This window comes from Ochotona princeps, chromosome 8 (genome assembly GCF_030435755.1).
Source record: "Ochotona princeps isolate mOchPri1 chromosome 8, mOchPri1.hap1, whole genome shotgun sequence".
Taxonomy (NCBI): Eukaryota; Metazoa; Chordata; class Mammalia; order Lagomorpha; family Ochotonidae; genus Ochotona; species Ochotona princeps.
In genome coordinates, this window is record NC_080839.1 from 40,176,228 (window position 1) to 40,196,882 (window position 20,655).

Below are 20,655 nucleotides of genomic sequence, written 5' to 3' on the forward strand. Positions count from 1 at the left end.
CCTTGCTAACACACCTGAGCAGCAAATGACGGCTCAAATACTTCCTTGTCACCCATGGGAAACTGGGCAGTGAAGGCCCTCCTCTGCCTGCTGCAGCCATTTGCAGAATAGCTGCAGTCATCTGGAGCCAGCAGATGGAAGCCATTTCTCTCTGCCTCGGCTCTCAAATGAATACATTAACAAATTCCTGCTTCTCCGCAGCATCACAACACAGGAAGTCAACTTTCTACATACTTAAAACATGATTTACTTCATTTTTATCAGAAAGGCAGATTTACAAAGAGAAAGAGGAAGATCTTTCATGTGCTGGTTCACTCCCTAAACGGTCACAATGGCTGGAGTTGAGGCCAATCCAAAACCAGGAGACAGAAACCTCCTCCGGGTCTCCCATGTTGGTGTAGGGTCCCAAGGCTTTGGGCCGTCCTCCACTGCTTTCCAAGGCCGCACGCAGGGAGCTGGATGGGAAGCGGGCCGCTGGGACATGAACCAGCACCCATGGGGCATCCTAGCACATACAAGGTGAGGATTTAGCCACTGAGCCATCACAACAGTCCCTAAACCAAATAAATTTTTTTTTTTTTAAAGATTTATTTTATTTTTATTACAAAGTCAGATATACTGAGAGGAGGAGGGATAGAGAGGAAGTAGAGCCGCCGGGATTAGAACCAGTGACCATATGGGATCAAGGCGAGGACCTTAGCCACTAGGCCACGCCTCCAAGCCCTAAACCAAATAAATTCTTAAAAAACTGAACCTCGGGCCCGGCAGCATGGCCTAGCAGCTAAAGTCCTCGCCTTGAAAGCCCCAGGATCCCATATGGGCGCCGGTTCTAATCCCAGCAGCTCCACTTCCCATCCAGCTCCCTGCTTGTGGCCTGGGAAAGCAATTGAGGACGGCCCAATGCATTGGGACCCTGCACCCACGTGGGAGACCCGGAAGAGGTTCTTGGTTCCCAGCTTCAGATCGGCGCGCACCGGCCCGTTGCGGCTCACTTGCGGAGTGAACCATCGGACGGAAGATCTTCCTCTCTGTCTCTCCTCCTCTGTGTATATCTGGCTGTAATAAAATGAATAAATCTTTAAAGAAAAAAAAAAAAACTGAACCTCAATAGTGAGTACTTGTTAGAATCAGTATTATTAATCAGTAGGATTTTTTTTTAAGATTTATTTTAAGATTTTACAGAGAAGGAAAGACAGAAGGTCTTCAATGCACTGGTTCACTCTCTAAGTTGTCACAATGACCAGGGTTCAGCCAGGACAAAGTCAGGAACTTCATGCATGTCTCCCACACGGGCGAATAGCTTCCACTGCTTTTCTCAGCACAACAGCAAAGAGCTAGATCAGAAGCGGAGCTGACACACAAATTGGTACCCATATGGGATACCAAGGTCATAGGCAGTGGTTATACTAGCTACGTCGTAAGATAGCCCCTGCCCCCTGCAAGAAGCGAGGTTTTTAAGCAGTTGCAATACAACACATGGCTTTAATACACCCATTTCCCCAAGCACAGAGAAGGAACAAGTAGATATTCAAAAAACATTTCAGAATGAGTTAAATCAGACTGTAGTATAATAAAGGACTGCATTAGGCCATAGATGTTGCCTGAGGCATAATTATCTTAAACATCAACTTCTCACACAGCCAAATCAGTTTCTGACTCCTGGCTTCAGCCTGGCCTAGCCCTGGCCTCTGTGGCCATCTGTGGAGTGAAGAGTGAATAGATTTCTGTCTCTTTCCCTAATTCTGCATTTCAAATAAATGAATATAATCTTCAAAAAAGACAACCTGGGCCCGGCGCAGGGCCTAGCGACTAAAGTCCTAGCCTTGAACAAGCCAGGATCTCATATGGATGCCGGTTCTGATCCCAGAAGCCCTGCTTCCCAGGCAGCTCCCTGCTTGTGGCCTGGGAAAACAATGGACGACGGCCCAAAGCCTTGGGACCCTGAACCCATGAGAGACCTGGAAGAAGCTCCTGGCTCCTGGCTTTGGATCGGCGCAGCACTGGCCATTGCAGTCACTTGGGGAGTGAATCATTGGATGGAAGATTTCCTCTCTGTCTCTCCCCCTCTCTGTATATCATTCCAATAAAAAAAAAATCTTTTTTAAAAAGTGAGAAAAATACACAAATTAAAATTAGAAATCAAAAGTGCAGAATTTAGTAAGAGTCAAATTAACTTAAGACATTAAATGTATTTATTACTCATTATTTCTCTAACAATTTGGATTAAAGGGCCCAGCACGGTGGTGGCCTAGTGGCTAACATCCTCACCTTGATCGTGCCGGGATCCCATATGGGCGCTGGTTCTAATCCTGGTGACCCCACTTCTCATCCAGTTCCTTGTCTTTGCCTGAGAAAGCAGTCGAGGACAGCCCAAAGCCTTGGGACCCTGCACCCACATGGGAAACCTGGAGGAAGCTCCTGACTCCTAGCTTCGGATTGGCTCAGCTCTGGCCATTGTAGCCAGAGAGTGAATTCACTTAGGGAGTGAATCATCGGATGGATTTTCCACTCTGTATCTTCTTTCTGTATAACTGACTTGCAATAAAAATAAAATATATCTTCTTTGAAAAAAAAAAAAAAAAGGTTTATGTTTCAATGGCAGAGTAAGAGAGAAGGGGCGGAGGCAGATCTGTCACCCACTGGTTTATTCCCCCAAAGGGCCACAATAACTGAGGAAGGCTGAAGTCAATAGAGTACAGATTTAGCTCGTTTAGAAATCTACAGATTTACAATTAAATTAAAAACATCACCTTCTTTGGGCCCTCATTGTCTCAGAGCAGCTTAAGCCACTATCTACAATGCCAGCATACCATTTAGGCACCAGTTTGAGTCCCAGCTGCTCCACTTTCAATCCAGCTTCCACCTAATGGCTGGGGAAAGCAACATAGGACAGGCCAAGTGCTTAGGCCCTTGATACCCACTTCAAAGACTGGAAGGTCCCAGCTCCTGGATTCAGCATGGCCTAGCCCTGGCTGCTGGAGCCATCTTGGGAGTAAACCAGTAGATGAAAGATTTATTCCTCCTCCCTGTCTCTCTGATTTTCACCCTCTTAATAAATCCTATCTGTTTTTTCCATTCAATTTCCTCTTCATTTCTTTGTTACTGATTTATTAAGGAAAATCCGGGGCCATCTCAAACATTTTGGGTAAAATACTAAAAAAAAAAAGTCAATGGGAAAATGGCATGTTATTAAAAGGATACAATGGCCTCAGAACAACTATATGAACTATAAAATAACCATATATTAGACTACAACTCAAAGAATAAACACCCATAAGCTTATTCAAGATATAAATTATTAAGTAAGGAATGGCACTACAGCATAGCAGGTAAAACTGCCACCTGTAACACTGCAGCCCATATGAATGCCAGTTTGTGTCCTGGGTGCTCCACTTCCAACCCAGTTCCCTGGCGGCCTGAGAAAACCATGATAAGATGGTGTAAGAGTTTGGTCCCCTGCACTCACGTGGGAAACCTGGATGAAGCTTCTGTTTCCTGCCAGATCCAGCCCTGGCCCTTGCGGCCACTAGGAGACTAAACCAGCAGATGGAAGATTTCTGTCTACTCTTCTCTAACTCTGTTCAAAATAAATAAATTATTTTTTAGTTAAGTAGAGAATAACAAATCTTCCTTACAAGAGGATTATAATAATCCATGCAGAAGGAATGAAACAAAAAATCACTAGTAGATTACCACATTAACAACTGCTACATGGAAAATATACCAATGAATGCTAACATTTGTAAACAAAACTTTGAAAACTACAACATCTGCCTGGCTTCAAAATGCTGCCTCTAATCAAGTATTTATTTTCATGGTTTTAATGTTTTGCCACAAAACCTTGAGATAAAGCCTTGTTCCTCTTCCTTTAAATTTAGGCTGTACTTCATGATTCTTTTCCAGCAAAAATATACAGCTGTCCCAGCTTCAGTTCCCTATTAACTTCTTTCTAATACGGATCTGGAGGCGGCAGTGGTGATAGCTCAAGCATTGCAACTCCCACCACCCATGTGAGAGAATCAGATTAAGGTTAAGGTTGTCACTTTGCCCTGGCCCACTGCTGACTGGCTGCAGGGATTTGGGGAACAAACCAGTGAATACAAGTGCTGGTAATCTGTCATGCAATTCTTTTTAATTCGGCTTAGATGGAGCCATGAACAGCATACGTAGATGCACATGGAGAATAGGCAGTCCATTAGGGCTGCAGAGGACATCAGGTATCCTATATGGGTGCTGGTTCACGTCCTGGCTACTCCACTTCCAATCCAGCTCTCTGCTTATGGCCTGATAGAGCAGCAGAGGGAGAACTGTCCAAGTCCATAGCACTCCGTATCTACTTGGGAGATCCAGAAAAGGCTCCTGGCTCTTAGTTTCATACCAGCTCAGCTCTGGCCATTGCAGCCATTTGGGGAGTCAATCAGCAGGTGGAAGATATCTCTCTCTCCTTAACTCTCCTTTTTCCCTCTGTAAAATCTGCCCTTAAAATAAGAATAAACCTTAAAAAAATCAATAAACCTTGTATTGTAATGACTCAGCTTGACAGTAGTGTCCTTTCTCACTGAGTGTGCTTCATTAAACAACAAAAAACTGACCTTTCAGGTTGCAATATTTAATCCTTACTGGAAACACATATGAAATTCTAGTTATTACATGTGCCTTTATAGTATATAACTTTATACCATACTACACACACATTACTTAGACAAAGTAAAAACCTAAAACTTTTTTAAAGATTTATTTACGGTAGTGCACCACAGCGCAGCAAGCTAAGCTTCCACCTGCAGTGCCAGTATCTTATAACGGCTGCTCCATTGCTACTGGCCTTGGGCCACTGCAACCATGTGGGAGACCCAGAGGAGGCTCCTGGCTCTGGATTGGCCCAGCTCTAGCTGTTATAGCCATCTGGGGAGTGAACCAGGAGACAGATGATCTTTCCCTGTTTCTCCTAATTCTGCTGTAATTTTGGCTTTTAAATTTAAAAAAGAAAAAGAAAAATCAGGGTCCAGCACAGTAGCCTAGCAGCTAAAATTCTGGCCTTGCAAACACCAGGATCCCATATGGGTGCCAGTTCATGTCCCCACAGCCCCACTTCCAATCCAGCTCCCTGCTTGTGGCTAGGAAAGCAATAGAGGACAGCCCAAGGCCTTGGGACTCTACACCCACATGGGAGACCTGGAAGAAGCTCCTGGCTCCTGGGATCGGATCAGCTCAGCTCCGGCCACTGCAGCCACTTGGGGAGTCAATCAGCAGACAGAAGATCTTCCTGTCTCTCCTCTCTGTATATCTGACTTTCCAATAAACAAACAAACAAACAAAAAAGCAAACAAGTCTTTAAGGAAAAAAAAAGGAAACAAAACAAGGAAGGAAGGAGAAAGGGAGAAAGAGAATGAACTGGGAGGAAGGGAAGAAGAAAGGATGCTATGTGGGATACACACATCACATAACCAAGTGTCCCAGAGCAGAGATGTGTCAGTCTATGGCTGTCAAATACATGAAGGGGCCAGCTGGAATTGTGGAGCAGAGGGTTAAGCTGCCACCAGCAAATCTGGTATGTCATTTCTGTACAGGATCAACTCCCAGTTGCTGCACTTCCAATCCAAGAATCTCTAACATGCAGAATGGAGTGCTTGAGCCTCTGCCACCCATACTGAAGTTCCTGGCTTCCATCTGGTCCAGCTGTGGCCTTTGCAGTCATTTGGAGAATGAATCATCAGAAAATCTGTTTCAGGCCTGACACGGTGACCTAGCAGCTAAAGTCCTCGCCTTGAACGCACCAGGAACCCATATGATCGCCGGTTCTAATCCCGGCTGCTCCACTTTCCATCCAGCTCCCTGCCTGTGGTCTGGGAAAGCAGTCGAGGACGGCCCAAATCCTTGGGACCCTGCACCCATGTGGGAGATCTGGAGGAAGCTCCTGACTCCTAGCTTCGGATTGGCTCAGTTCTGGCTGTTGCAGACACTTGGGGAGTGAATCATCTGACGTAAAATCTTCCTCTCTGTATATCTGACTTTGCAATAAAAGCTAAATATTTTTTAAAAGAAAAAAAAATCTGTAGCTCTACCTTTCAAATGACTCTTCAGAAACACACACAAATACGTTTAATAAATAGAAAAATAAAGAGAGAAAAAAGGGAAGGGGAAATGGAAGGAGCAGGGAGGGAGGGAGAAGGAAGGAAACAAGCAAGGGAATGGGAGAGAAAAAAGGAAAGGAAAAGAGAACAGAAAATATGGCTCACAGCAAGTGTGCCATCAATAACAAAAGGGACTTTTCAGGGTGTTTGGCACAGGAGTTTAGACACCTCTAAGAAATCCTGCTTCCCACGTCAGGGTGCCCGGATTATCGCTGCAGCTCTCTGCTAAGGTGCACCCTGAGTCAGCTACTGATGGCCCCTGCAACCAACTTGGCAGGAAGACCTGAAGACTGGGATGGCACTCCTGGCTGTGCCTTGTTTCTGGCCCAAGTCTGCTTTTGCAGACACATAGGAAGTGAATCAGCAAATGAAAGAACTCTCATTTTTCCCTTTTTTAAGATTTAGTCACTTTCTTTATTGGAAAGGCAGATTTATAAAGAGAAATATCTTTCATCCACTGGTTCACTCCCCAAATAGCCACAATGCCAGAGCTGAGCCAAACCAAAGCCAGGAACCAGGAGCTTCTGGATCTCCGATGCAGGTGCAGGGTCCTAAGGTTTTGGGCTGTCCTCCACTGACTTTCCCAGGCCACAGGCAGGGAAAGTAGAGCAGCTGGTACATGAACCAGTGCCTATAAGGGATGCTGGTGCTTTTAGGTGGAAAAATAGCCAATTATGCCACCACACCAACTCTTTTTACAATTAAAAAATAAATAAATTTTAAAGAGAGAAGGTAGTTCTCTGCTTCACTTGCTTTTTATTCTCAGAAAGACATCCATGTCTTCTAAGGCCCCCAAGTGGAACTCAGTAAGAACAGTCACTGAGGGGCCCTGTGCGATAGCTTAGTGGTTAAAGTCCTCGTCTTGGGCACACAGGGATCCTATATGGGTGCCGGTTCTAATCCCAACAGCCCTGCTTCCCATCCAGCTCCCTGCCTGTGGCCTGAGAGAGCAGTAGAAGACAGCCCAAAGCTTTGGACCCTGCACCCATGTGACAGACCCAGAAGAAGCTCCGGGCTCCTGGTTTCAGATCAGTGCTGCTCCGGCTGTTGCGGCTACTTGGGGAGTGGACCATCAGATAGAGGATCTTCTTCTCTGTCTCTCCTCCTCTCTGTGTATCTGCCTTTCCAATAAAACTAAAATAAATCTTCTTTTAGAAAAAAAAAAGTCACTGATGTTGGTGTTGAGGCATGCACGTAAAGCTCTTGTCTGTAACATGGGCATTCTATATGGAAGCTGCTTCCTCTAGTGGCTGCACCGCTTCCAACACAGCTCCCTGCGAATGGCCTGGGAAAAGCAGTGGAAGATGGCCCAAATCCTTGAGCCTCTGCAAGCACCTGTAAGACTTGGAAGAGGCTTCTACTTGCTAGTTGCAGCCTGGCTAGCCCTAGCCAATGTAGCCATCCAGAAAGTGAACAATCTGAGTCTCTTCTCAAATTCTGAGGTTCAAAATGAATAATAAGTAAATAAGCTTCAAAGAGTCACCAGTCTCAGTTGAAAAACTGAGAACTATAAATAACACATAATAGCCCACTGTCTTTTATAGGACATCTATAAAGAAATTAAGCATAAGTGTGGTCACTTTGAAATGAATGTCCCTGAAACCTTTGCAGAATTAAAACTTGACACGAGGTAAACAAGCCTTAATAACACCAACCCAGGGACAGGCTAAGCCTCAGTCTCCAGGACTGGAATTCCTATGGGTGCCAGTTTGAGTCCCAACAGCTGCATTTCCGACTCAGCTCCCTGCCAATGTGCCTGGGAAACAGCAGAGGATGGCCCAAAGCCTTGGGGCCCTGCAGCCATGTGGCAGTCCTGAAATTCCACACTCCTAGCTCCTGGGTGGTCCAGCTCCTACTGTCTCTGAGTCTCCTTCCCTATATACACATTTGCTTTTCAAATAAAAATAAACAAACCATAAAATAAAATAATATACCAACCTAACACAAAAGGAAGAACAAAGTCAATGCCCATAATCTGTGCTTCACAAACCTCTCCTATCTTTTTTAAAAAGACCTTGCCACACAAGAATCTTTAAGCTTTATATTTATTGGAAAGGCAGGTTTACAGAGACAAGCAGAGAAAGAGAAAGATCTTCCGCCTGCTGGTTTACTCTCCAAGTGGCGGCAACGGCCAGTGCTGCGCAATTCCAAAGTCAGGAGCAAGGTGCCAGGAGCTTCTTCTGGGACTCCCACACAGATGCAGGGTCCCAAGGCTTTGGGCTGACCTCACCTGCTTTCCCAGGCCACAAGCAGGGAGCTGGATTGAAAGTGGAGCTGCCGGGACAAAAAAAACAGCACCAATATGGAATCCAAGCACATACAAGGCGAAGATTTAGCCACTAGGCCAACACGCCAGGCCTGAACCAATTATTTTTAAAAGCAGTAATCATAAAAAAATATAAGCAGCTTAATCAGCTGGCTGTATTTTGAATTCCTGTAAGTAACTACATGTAGCAAAATGAAAACAGAACACCTGAGAAATCATAGGTCCTTAAGTAAAAAATCTAATTCTGCCACTTACTCTTAATGTCTATGGGTCAGTAAATCATTTAATCTTAACTCCTCTCCATCTGTTCTTGAAAAAGATTTATATATATTTTTGGGAAAGTCACATATACAGAAGGAGAGACAAAGATCTTCCGTCCATTAATTCATTCCCCAAGGGGACACAACAGCTGGAACTGCACTAATCCAAAGCCAGAAACCAGGAGCTTCCTCCGGGTCTCCCACACAGGAGCAGGGTCCCAAGGCTTTGAGCCATCCTACATTGCTTTCCCAGGCCACAAGCACAGAGCTGGATGGGAAGCAAGGCCGTGGGGACACAAACAGATGTCCATACGGGATCCGGGTACATGCAAGGTGAGGACTTTAACCACCAAGCTATCGCACCGGGCCCTATTCTATCATCTTTAATGCTAGGACATTCTAATGTGAGGATTAAGGAAAATAATTTGCACATGTAAATTTTCCACTGCTAGCAGGAACTCAAGTTCTCCATGCTGAACTCACCGTAAGACTAGCATCAAGGGTCCTGGAGAGCCCTCGGTGTGGTTACTCTTCAGCTAAATCAACATGAGTAAACCTTGAGCAACAGTCACCATAAGCCCTGTTACCAGCACATTATCTCCTCCCGTTGTGTACTTCTATCACAGTAGTTAACTTATAGTAACTGTTGGATTTATAAGCTTCTTTGGGCAGGAATCATTTTCATTAACTACTTTTAAATACCTAGAGCAAAGTACATGCTTTCCAATTTGAAACAAATAACAGGAGAAAAATTTAAACTCCTAACATTCATTGATGATAAAGGACTACGCTCTTAACCAACCTTCTTTCAAAGTGAAATCAGCTGCATGTGTACGCACACGCAAACAGCCTCAGAAAAACTGAAAAAATTTTCTATGAGAAAATGTTAAGTTACAGAAGGAAGAACAGAGATAATAGTGATGAAAAACTTCCAAATCAAGACCACCTGCCAGGCCAACACACAGTAGCCTAGTGGCTAACGCCCTCGCCTTGAACACGCTGGGATCCCATATGGGCGTCGGTTCTAATCCCGGTAGCCCGCTTCCCATCCAGCTCCCTGCTTATGGCCTGAGAAAGCAGCAGAGGACATCCCAAAGCCTTGGGACTCTCCACCCACGTGGGAGACCTGGAGGAGGCTCCTGGCTTCAGCTTGGTCAGCTCCAACTTTGCGACCACTTGGGCAAAAATCATCAAATGGAAGATCTTCCTCTGTCTCTCCTCCTGTCTATATATCTGACTTTGCAATAAAGATAAACAAATCTATATTTTAAAAAGGAAAGATGAAAAAGGGAGAAAAGAGAAGCAAAGCAAAAAGAAAAGTAAAAAGAGAAAAAGGGGCTGGTGTGTTGCGGCACGGTACATTAAGTTGTATGGGCACCAGTCCCAGCTGACCTGGGAAGAGTAGCAGAAGATGGCCCAAGTTTTTGATCCCCCATAACCCACATGGAGACTGTCAAAATATACAAATGAATCTTTCTTTAAAAAAAAAAAAAAAAAAAGACAGGTTAAAAAAAAAAGCCTAACATATAACTCAGACTTCATTAATATCACTAAATATATAAAACCATCTATACCAGAACAGGTGCTCACCAATCTACCAAGAAGGCACTACCTAATTAACCCCAATATGTACTCATAGTTACTTTCAAATGTCTTTTTATAAGTCCAGCTACCGATTATTCTTAGAAAGTTCATCGAATTCTCTTAATCCATTAGGTTTATCCTAACAAATTTATAGGGATTAGGCAGTAAAAATACTATGGGGATTACTTACTCTTAAGATATATTTATTTTTATTCCAAAGGCAGATATACAGAGAGGAGGAGAGACAGAGAGGAAGATCTTCTGTCCAATGATTCACTATCCACGTGACCACAACAGCCGGAGCTGAGTCAGTCCAAAGCCAGGAGCCCAGAGCCCCCTCCAGGTCTCCCACGTGGGTGCAAGGTCCCAAGGATTTGAGCTGTCCTCAACTGCTTTCCCAGGCCATAAGCAGGAGCTGGATGGGAAGCGGGCTGCCGGGATTAGAACCAGCGCCCATATGGGATCCTAGCGCATTCAAGGCAAGGACTTTAGCCTCTAGGCCACAGTACCAGGCACATACTTACTGTTCTTATGGTGAATACTAATGTTCCTTAAACATAATGACCTTATATTTTAAGTCTCTTACAAATACTTCATGTAATAGTAACCTAACAGGAACAGAAAGCATCCATAAAAGGCAGGCAGGACACAGAAAGAAAATGAAAAGGAAAGGAGGAGATTAGAGGAACAGGAAAGAAAAGGAAAAAGAGGAAAAGGAGAACTAGATTACCAAAACAAAATACTTTTCAAACAAACTCAACATTTCAAACTCAAATTAGTTCAGATTACAGGATTAAAAGTTAAAGCTGTAAAACGCAGATTTCCACATCGTTATCCTGACAACAGCAAAAATGTTCTTTTGTGTGTTGAACCTTCTAAGTCAGGCATTCTTTTAAACAATTATATTTTATTTACTTAAAAAGTGGAGTTAAAGACAGGGGAGGAACCCAGGTATCGTGCACTCTGGTTCAACCTCCAAATGGCTGCAACAGCTGGGAATGGACCAGGCTGAAGCTAGAAACTTCTGAGTCTCCCATGTAGCTGGCGGGAGCCCAACCACTTGGACCAACTTCCACTGCTTTTCCCAGTGGACAGCAAGGAATTTGGAAATGAAACAACCAGGTCTGGATCCACCACTCATATGGAATGTCGGCACAGCAGCAAGCAGATTTACTCACTAAGCAACAACACTAACACAATCAGGTATTCTAGAAATTCATGAAGTAAAACGGGTTTGAACTGCTTGCAACTACAAGACATTATGCGACACAGACACACGTGGAGTAGGCACATTAAATATTACTAGAAATAAATCACCAGTAATGGGTTAAGAGTAAACTGGCCTAAATCAAGTTATTAGAAAATATCTATAGGCAGAGAAGAAACGATGAAGATTAATTTTTCTGATTATTACTACAATAAGGGACTACATTTAGACAATAAATCCATCATTATCCCACTTAGAGGTACAGAGTACACAAAATGCCTTACGTAGGGACATAGCCAAATGACCAGCACACAGGGCAAACAGCTGCTCAACACTAGCTATTATTTTTAAATTCCTGTTTTTACAGGATAGTCTCCCTGGTGAGCAAAGACACACACATGTAAAACTACTTGTTAGAATTAAGAATCTGGGGCCACAATCCCATGAGCGCTATTTCTAGTCCCAGCTGCTATACTTCCAACCCAGCTTCCTGCCATCCCTCCCCTCCCTCCTTCCCTTCCTCACTAACTGGATTCCAAATAAATAAATAAATCTTGAGAAAGAGGAAGAATTAAGCACCTAAAGCAGTCCTTTGGTACAGCAATTAAATGGCACCTGGGACACTGCATCTCATGCATCCGTTATTGGAGAGCCAGGCTGGAGTCTCAGGCCCCTTTTCAATTTAGTTTCAGGCCACTGCAGTGGGAGGCAGTCAATGATGGCCCAAATAGTTGAGGCCATGATGCTCACAAGGAAATCCCTCCTCTGGCCTGGTCCAGCACTAGCTGCTACAGACATCTGTGATCAAACAGCTCTCTCAACTGCTCTTTCAAATAAAAAAAAAAAAAAGAAACCAAATAGTTTCAAAGTAATTAAGGTTCTACAAACCCAGAACAGAAAAAACAAACAATTGAAATACAACATACTCTTGGACATAATAAAACACAATGTTCCAGCCAACTGAGCCAGTCACAAAAATATCAGGAAAACCTTCTATTTCTTACTTCTTTTGTGTTCTACTTCTCACACGTTTACGTTAACCCACAAACCCTTTGTTTTCCTGGCTTTAAGAACTAATTTTTTTTCAAAACTCATTCCCCCATTTTTCCTTTATAATCTGAAACACAAAAGATGAAAAAAAAAAAAAAAAGCCAAGACCTGGGTTATCATCCATAAATTTTACTCCAGACATGAAAGGAGCAAGCTCAGCCCCACCATCTCCATAGAGAGAAACAGGCTGGCCATTCCCTTCCCCTTCTAGGTGGGGCGGGGGGGGGGGGGAGGGGGAAGGGGTGTGGAAGCTGGGAAATCTGTGCAAATCTCTTACTAAAACTCAATGTGTAGTTCAAAGAGTGGTAAAAAGCTGATAAGCTACATATCTGAAATATCTTACACATCGCCACCCCTATACCCATTTTCTGATTTTCTTCATGTTACAATACTCAAAAGTTGATTTGAAAAGCAGGCCCGGCACAATGGCTCAATGGGCTCCTTGCAAGGGTCGGGAATCCCATTCGGGCATCAACTCATGTCCCAGCTGCTTCACTTCTTAGCCAGCTCCCTCCTTATAGCCTAGGAAGGCAGTAGAGGATGACCCAAGGCCTTAGGACCCTGCACTGGTATGAGACCCAGAGGAGGTTTCTAGCTCATGGTTTCGGACTGGCTCAGTTTTGGTCATTGCAGCCATGTGAGGAGTGAACCAGCAGATGCAAGACCTTTTTCTCAGTCTCTCCTTCTCTCTGCAAAATCCCTTAAAGAAAGAAAAAAAAATCTGAAAAAGAAAGATTTCTTTATTTTCATTAGAAAGGCAGATTTACAGAGAGGAGAGCAAACAAAGATCTTCCACCCGCTGGTTCACTCTTCTAACAGCAGCATCAGCTGGAGCTAAACTGATACAAAGCCAGGAGAATTCCAAGGCCTTGAGTCATCCTCTGTTCAGGCCTTCAGAAGGGAGCAGGATGGGAAATGCAACAGCTGGGTTACCAACCACTACCTATAAGAAATGCCAAGGTTGGAGGCAGAGGATCAGCCAGTTGAGCCATTGCGCCGATCTCCACCCCCACCCCACATAGTGAGAAAATACATTATTTTAATGTAAGCATCTTAACATAGCAGAGCAAGCCGAGAATAGGTACAAAAATGTATTTCAAAGGCGGAGATATTTCAATTGCTGGTTCTCTCCCCCAAAATACCTGCAACAGTCCGTGCTAGGACAAGTCAAAGCCAAAACTCCAGGACCCATGATCAGAAGGTACCACCTGCTGCCTCCCATGGAACAAATCAGCACAAAGCTGAAACCAGAAACAGAGCTGTTGGATCCAGGCACTCCGAAGACCAAGTCAGTTTCTTTACTGTTACATCACACACCCAATCCAGGATGCTATTCTTTATTATTAAAAGAAATATTTAACTATTACAACTACAACTAGTGAAACCCTCCACAGGTATTGTCAGAACCACCAAGGAGAAAACACACACACACACAACTGTGGTCCCAAAAAAACACTATTAAGACATGAATATACCATGTTAGTACACAAATTATTACAATCACTTACACAGTAAAAAGACAAAATATCACAAAACAAAATCATTCAGAAAGCAAAATTCTCTTTAAAAGCCAATTCTGCAGTGGGGACTGGGGAGAGAACAGTGCTATTGTTCAAGTGACTAATTCTCTGCCTGCCAGAACCAGGATCCCAAATGGGCACTGGTTCATGTCCAGGCAGCCCCACTTCCCATCCAGCTCCCTGCTTGTGGCCTGGGAAAGCAGTTGAGGACGGCTGCACTTGTGTGGGAGACAGGGATGAGGTTTCAGGTTCCGGGCTCCTGGCTTTGGATCAGCTTGGTTCAGGTCATTTCAATCATTTAGGGAGTGAACTAGCAGATGGAAGAGCTTTCTCTCCTCTTCTCTGTAAATCTTTCCTTCCAATAAAAATAAACAAATCTTAAAAAAAAAATAAAAAGCCAACCAGAGCTGGAAAAGAAAACTCTCTGAAACTCTTCCCACCTCTAGGAAACGATACTTAATGGTAACAAACTATCAACATCTCTCAATTTAATTATGAGGAAAATGAACAACTTTAATGCAAAACTTTTAGTTCCTATTTTCAAATCAATCTCAAGATCAGCTCATTCATATCAACCATTTAGGATGCATTTGTGAAGATTTCACACAACTACTAGAAATTTAAACTACCCCAAAACTACAGATAATGATTAAAAGATCATATTCTGGATTATTTTTCTTAAAACTTTCCTGAATTTCTGAAACCATCACCAATAAAATAACCAATTAATTAATTAAGGCAAGAAAGAAAAATCCTTTCTTTTAATTGCTTTCTAGTTTTTCTTCTAACAAAAAAATACACAATAGTCAGGAATGATAATATTAATGAAATGATACTGACAACAGAATTGGTTACATTGCTTTAACATTCAAACACTGAAGTTAAAAAAAAAGATTCACATGAAATACATCACTGGACAATTTAAAAAGTCCAATGTTTCTTTAGTCTACCATGCCAAAAGAGAAAAGAATGTTTCAGACTAAAAAATTCTGAGATCCTAGATCCATTTTTTTAAAGGGGGAATGTGGTGGAATGTTAAAAACAACATAATTATCTTAAAGTTTTTACATTATCAAACTACAGTTGATCCAAGTAGACGAGCTGTGATTTTTTTCTTGGTTAACTGGCATACTCAAGATAAGTATGCATGCATTATTCTTAACACATTACTTAAGGATGAGGGAGCCAAAATTATTTTGACACTAAAAAAAAATGCAGTAGAAGTCAGAGACTTACAAAGTTTCTGGTATGAAAATAATGTTATGTATTTCTTAACCAACATGCTGAAATAATCACTCCCGCTTCACCCCATTACTTAAAAAACAGAAAACAAAAGAAATTTTCTTCAGTTTTCCATAAAAAACAAGGTTTTGACCCTTTGCTCTATTTTTCCTTGTTTCTGTCTGCACTTCTGTTGCTAGTTTTTGTTGTAGCTGATGTGAAGTCACCCCTACTTCTTCCCACCTCACTACTAAGACAGCATGCTGGAAGGGAAGGAAGTCACCCGTTACAAAGGTTTTAATGAAGAGAAAGCATAAGATTTTATAGTTTAGAACAGGTGTTGAAAGCAATGGACTTGCATTTATTTAACTCAAAGGAAGGCTTTCTTTTATCCTATTTTCCAAATGTTTTCTAACTACCCTTAACATGGTTACAAAGTTGATTAAAGATAAAAGAAGATAAATAAGATTATACTGATAAAAATCTAGGTATTGGTTGCCCTCCAGATCTTCCCTAAAATAGCCATCTCTTACCATCACCTTAAGGTATTTTCACTATCACTCATGTGAAGGTTTTCCCAAACTCCTGGATTACCAGACAGTACAGAATACAAATACAGTAAGCTATATATTGGCAAACAAGATGTCAGAAAATAATATGTATACAAATTTTAACTGTAGCTCTGCTGAGATCATTAATCTAGAGCTTTTAAAAGAAAGGATGATCTGAGAACTCTATTTACTTAATTTCACAGTCCTTGCCATTTATTAGTCATCCTTCCTTTTTGTCCCTGGAAAAATCCTTCTTTCTGCTCTTACAATAACATTCTAACACGTTTTATTCTCCAAAGTCCTCCAAAACCCAACGGGCAAGCAGAATCCACTAAAATCCTATGAGATCCTGTCGCTCCAGTCCATTCTGCACATGTGGAACTTGCTGTATTTCCTGACATCAGACGTGCATAAAATCTACATTCTATACTGCACTTGTAAGATCCTTGAGGGTAAAAATTATATATCCTAGTACTACCAGAAAGCCTTACAAGGATTATACCTCCAAAAGAATGCTCGAAGTACTTTCCAGAGGCATTCGGAAGAATTCAACCCTCACCACCACACTAGTAAGGAAGATTCCTATCACAAATCCTAACGCTGAGAAACTTGTCAAAGTTGCATTAATCCAATTAATCCTCAAAAATCTATTTATAGTACAAAACACATGTAACAAATATAGGAAACTCCTTGAACAACAGAGACTTTAAAAAATCTCTTGGAAGAGGTAAATTCAAAAAAATTTTTATGTTCTTTACTGCTACCAGGATAAATACTAATTAGGAACCTCACAGTCAGTTATGGGCAACTATGCAATGCCAACTTTGTCCTCCGAGCCCTTGATAAAGAAAAAACTGTCAACACTGCAAATGTCTCTGCCCTCAACTTTTTAAATAAGTTCTAATAAAATATCACAGCTTCCAAAAAATTATAGCTTCTGTGTAGTGCAAAAGGAGACATTTCAGCACCAAACCACAGTATTGCAAAATCTGAAGTTAGAGTGAGTTTTGTAAGAGCCACGTGACACACACATGACAATCAGCTAAACTAAAGGGTAAGCCTTTTGGGGAATATACTTAGTAGTAACTGACCAAAGCAACAAATAAACTACACTTTTAGGGGAAAATAGTGATTTTGGCTTTAAAAACTCTCCTGAAAAGGTTTCTGACAAGCAAGAATAATACTAATTAAGTCACCAACTATCCAGTAATGTATATTTATATACGGAAACTGCAAAAGGACTTCTGCTAAGGGCCCTGGGGCAAACTCAACTAAAATCTTCCCAAGCATGGGAATATCAGTTCCCAGGAAAGGTGCCCGGTGTGTCACATCTGTTGTGGTGACCTCTTGAGTAAGTGAGGAAAAGGAATGAATTAACTTTTCATGACACGTCATGGAAGCGCATTCCCTATCTGCAAGCATTCAAGGAGGTAATCTAAAACCTACAGGATCTATCCTAGGTCCCACTAGTTTCTCTTTCAATGTGACAGTAGCTTTCCCTCTCATTTGATAGTCTTTGGCTTTAATTCTGGTGGGTTTTTTGGGTTTTTTTTTCTCCCCTTGATCTACGGGCAGATAAAAAATGGAGGGAGCTGGGCCCGGCGAGTTCTTAAGAAACTCTTCGGGGGGCGGGGGAGGGGAAGGAATAAACAAAACTCCAAAACAGAACTGAGCATTTTGAATCGCGGCTCACCATCTCTCCCCCTCATTCCCCTCAATCTCACGCAGTCCGAGAAGCATCCATATTACCTGCAACCTGGCGAGGAGGGTGGAAGCACAGGCACCCAAGCAAGCTCAGGACTGACCAGTAGAGCTGGTTTTCAGCCCGGCCATTCTGACAGCTCCACAGAGTGCGACCGCGGGGGTCTGACAGTGGCCTCCAGCAGAGCTCTTCCACCCTTCACTTCCCCCTTAAAAAAGCAAGCCCACGCCCGAAAGCAGCTGACCCTAGAGGCCGCCCCAACGCCCCGGGGCCCCCCACACTCGGGCGTCTGACCCGGCCGAGGCCCGGGGCGCCTCACCTCTCCGGCCGCCCCCTCCCCCCCACCGGCCGCCCCTCCGCCGTCAGACAATGGGGCCCGACTGCCGGCCGCCAGGCTGTCGGGGCCCTGTCACCCTCGTCTCCCTCGGGTCAGTGCCCGCGCCCCTGCCCCAACCTCTCCACGTCTCCTTCTAAGCTTCCCAAGCTGGCCCACCGACCCAGCAGACCGGTGCTCTCCCGCACTCACTATTCGGGATTCATGCTGGACATGTCACTGCAGCTGCCGCCGCCGCCGCCGCCACCGCCGCCCTTGCTGCCGCAGCCGCCGCCCTGACTCTCCGCTCCACGGGTAATCGAAGGAAAGGAATGAGCTAGGCTGTTCCGGGAGAGAAAACGTCTTCCCCGCTCTCCGTCCCCTTAGAACACAATCAGCAGCCGCCGCCACTCAGCTATCGCTTCCACCCAAAATGGCCGCCGGCGAACCAGGAAATAGGGAAGCCTCAGACCAAGGGGTCTTTACTCAGCCCCGAGGGCGGCCGCTCAGCGGGGCATGCCGGGAAGGAGAGTCGCGAGCGGGGCTGCACTCGCTGAAGCCCGACAGTGCAGTAGAGCGGCCGGGACTCCGCTTCCCGCCAAGCCCCGCGACTCCGGCGCATGCGCCCTTGCGGGCTTGTCGCCCGCCCCATTCCCCACTCCTCACCCCCCCACTCTCCGCCCCTCCCTGATCCCCTCCCCGTGGACTCGCTGGCTAGGACTTCGCTCGGACTCCCCCTAGCGGATTGGCTAAGGCCGAGAGGCCCTGGTGATGTCAGCAGTGAGACGTGGCAGCCGGGCAAGTCAGCGCCCCAAGGGGGAGGGGATGGGAAGGGCCCGAGGGCGGTGCCGGCCGCGGCTGAGGTGGGGGGCTTTGGGGTGGACCGCGGGGCGGGAGGGGTGAGGAAGGAGGGCTGAAGGGGCGGCCCGAGTGTGGGTGAGGGGGACGCGCCTGGCGGACCCTGAGACCCGCGCGTGTCTTCGGCTTGGCCGGCTTGAGGCCTGCGCTTCCCGGCTGATCTGAGGACACAGGCTTGGAGGACAGAAGGAAAGTCAAGCTTCCTCTACCCGTGACCGGCTCTCTACACCTCTGGAAGCCTTTCCTCGAAACCGGTCCTTTGGCTCTTCTTCGCTCACCCAATCCCATCTGGATTCCATCATCCTCCAATGTTGGCCCCAAGCACTGCCATTTTCTTTTTGATTTTGTTTTTTTTAGCATTTCTGCCGTAACTCCGCTCTTATATGATCTCAGCCCGGACGTTGCAGTGGCCTGCAAACAGACTGCCCTGCTGTCTTCTCATTTGCAAACAGCACTTCAGTGTCATGACCTCACAACCTTGAGTGGCTTCAGAACCCAGTGATGGGACACTGCCCAGGATCAGCCCAAAATATCAACCTACCTGTGATTATCTCAACCTTCAAGTTGAATTGTACTGCCTTTTTTCCCCCCAGTTAGGAGTTAAAAAAAAAAAAAAGGAAAACCTTTTCGTCTTAATAGCTCACTCTTTTTTTTTAACAGCTCTCTTTAATTGTCTCAAGAATTTAAATCTCCACTAAACTTTAACATATTATCTTGCTTGGGTTACTTAATGACTAAGGTCATAGTATAAACTTGTTGTCCAAAGTTTATCTTCCAACTTGTTCTAAGAACCAAGAAAATTCCTATGGCACCAAAATAAGGGGAAAAGGTAGTCTCATTTCTACACATTTACTGATTGTACCTCTTAGCCCCCACACCCCACCACAGAACTTGGCTGATAGAAGGAATTGATTTAAATCATATTGGCTCCTAAAGTGATCACCTCAGGAAAAGGACCCTGAATGGATCCCAGTGTGTATCACTCTGGACTCCAATACCCTTTACCCCTCCTGTTGAAGGTAATGTCACTGAGTAAAAACTCAAAAAGTGCCCCAAAACTCAGGTTGGGCTAAAAAGTCAACTTGCAGTATGTCCTCCTGGAGGTATCTGTATCCCCTACTTTCTGTAACTATTTCCTTATCCATCCAAGAATTAAGTGAAGGCTGAGTGCAATGGCTGAACTGGTTAAATACTCTGTCTTCAAGTGCCAGGATCCAGTATGGGCATCAGCTTGTGTCCCAGCTGTGCCATGTCCCATCTAGCTCCCTGCTTGTGGCCTGAGAAAGCAGTGGAGGACAGCCCAAGGCCTTGAGACCCTGGACATGCACAGGAGACCAAGAGACAGCTCCTGGCTCTTCAGATCACCTCAGCTCTAGTCATTGTGCCCATTTGTGGAGTGAACACAAGGAAGATCTTTCTGTCTCTCCTTCTCTCTGTAAATCTGCCTTTCCAATAAAAATAAATAAATCATTTAAAAAATAAGTGAAAGGAGAGCATGTGAATCAAATTTTAAAATGCAAAGCATATATCACAATAACTGGGGCACCCAGTAAATGTTAATAGCTTTCTGTGACAGGCGTTTGGTAGTGGAGTGTCTGGTTTAAGTCCCAGCTCTGCTTCCCATCCCAACTGCCTGCTAAAATGCTTTGCTGATTCTAATTTTAATATATTTCATAGTTAGGCAAGTAGGAGTAGATACTTTTATGGTTCAGATTAATAATACAAAATAATTCATTAAACTACCCCTGCTGGCTGCCTTATGGTTGAATCAGAGCTTTCCTGGAGTGGTTTGGCCATAAATTTGTTAGTCTTTCTCTCGTCCTCTTTTATTCATCTCTCCCTTCCTTTTTTTCTTTTATCAAATATTGATGACCTGACATGTAATAAATACATCAGGAACTTGCTCTTGAATAACTTTGATGAATATTTGCAGTTCTGTTTCTTTAAGAAAACTATCCAGTGGGAGAGAGAGAACGTACAAGGCCTATAAGG

General features: G+C 44.0%; 1 protein-coding gene across 1 annotated transcript in view; it reads right to left on the reverse strand.

Moving 5' to 3' along the window:
* Positions 1-18,431, reverse strand: part of RAB1A (RAB1A, member RAS oncogene family) — a 29,327-nt gene extending 10,896 nt beyond the window's left edge. The window contains exon 1 of the mRNA XM_004580090.4: positions 18,019-18,431. Within this exon, the coding sequence (XP_004580147.1) occupies positions 18,019-18,041 (23 nt within the window). The 5' untranslated portion in view covers positions 18,042-18,431. The remainder of the gene's footprint in view (positions 1-18,018) is intronic.
* Between the last annotated feature and the right edge of the window lie 2,224 nt (positions 18,432-20,655).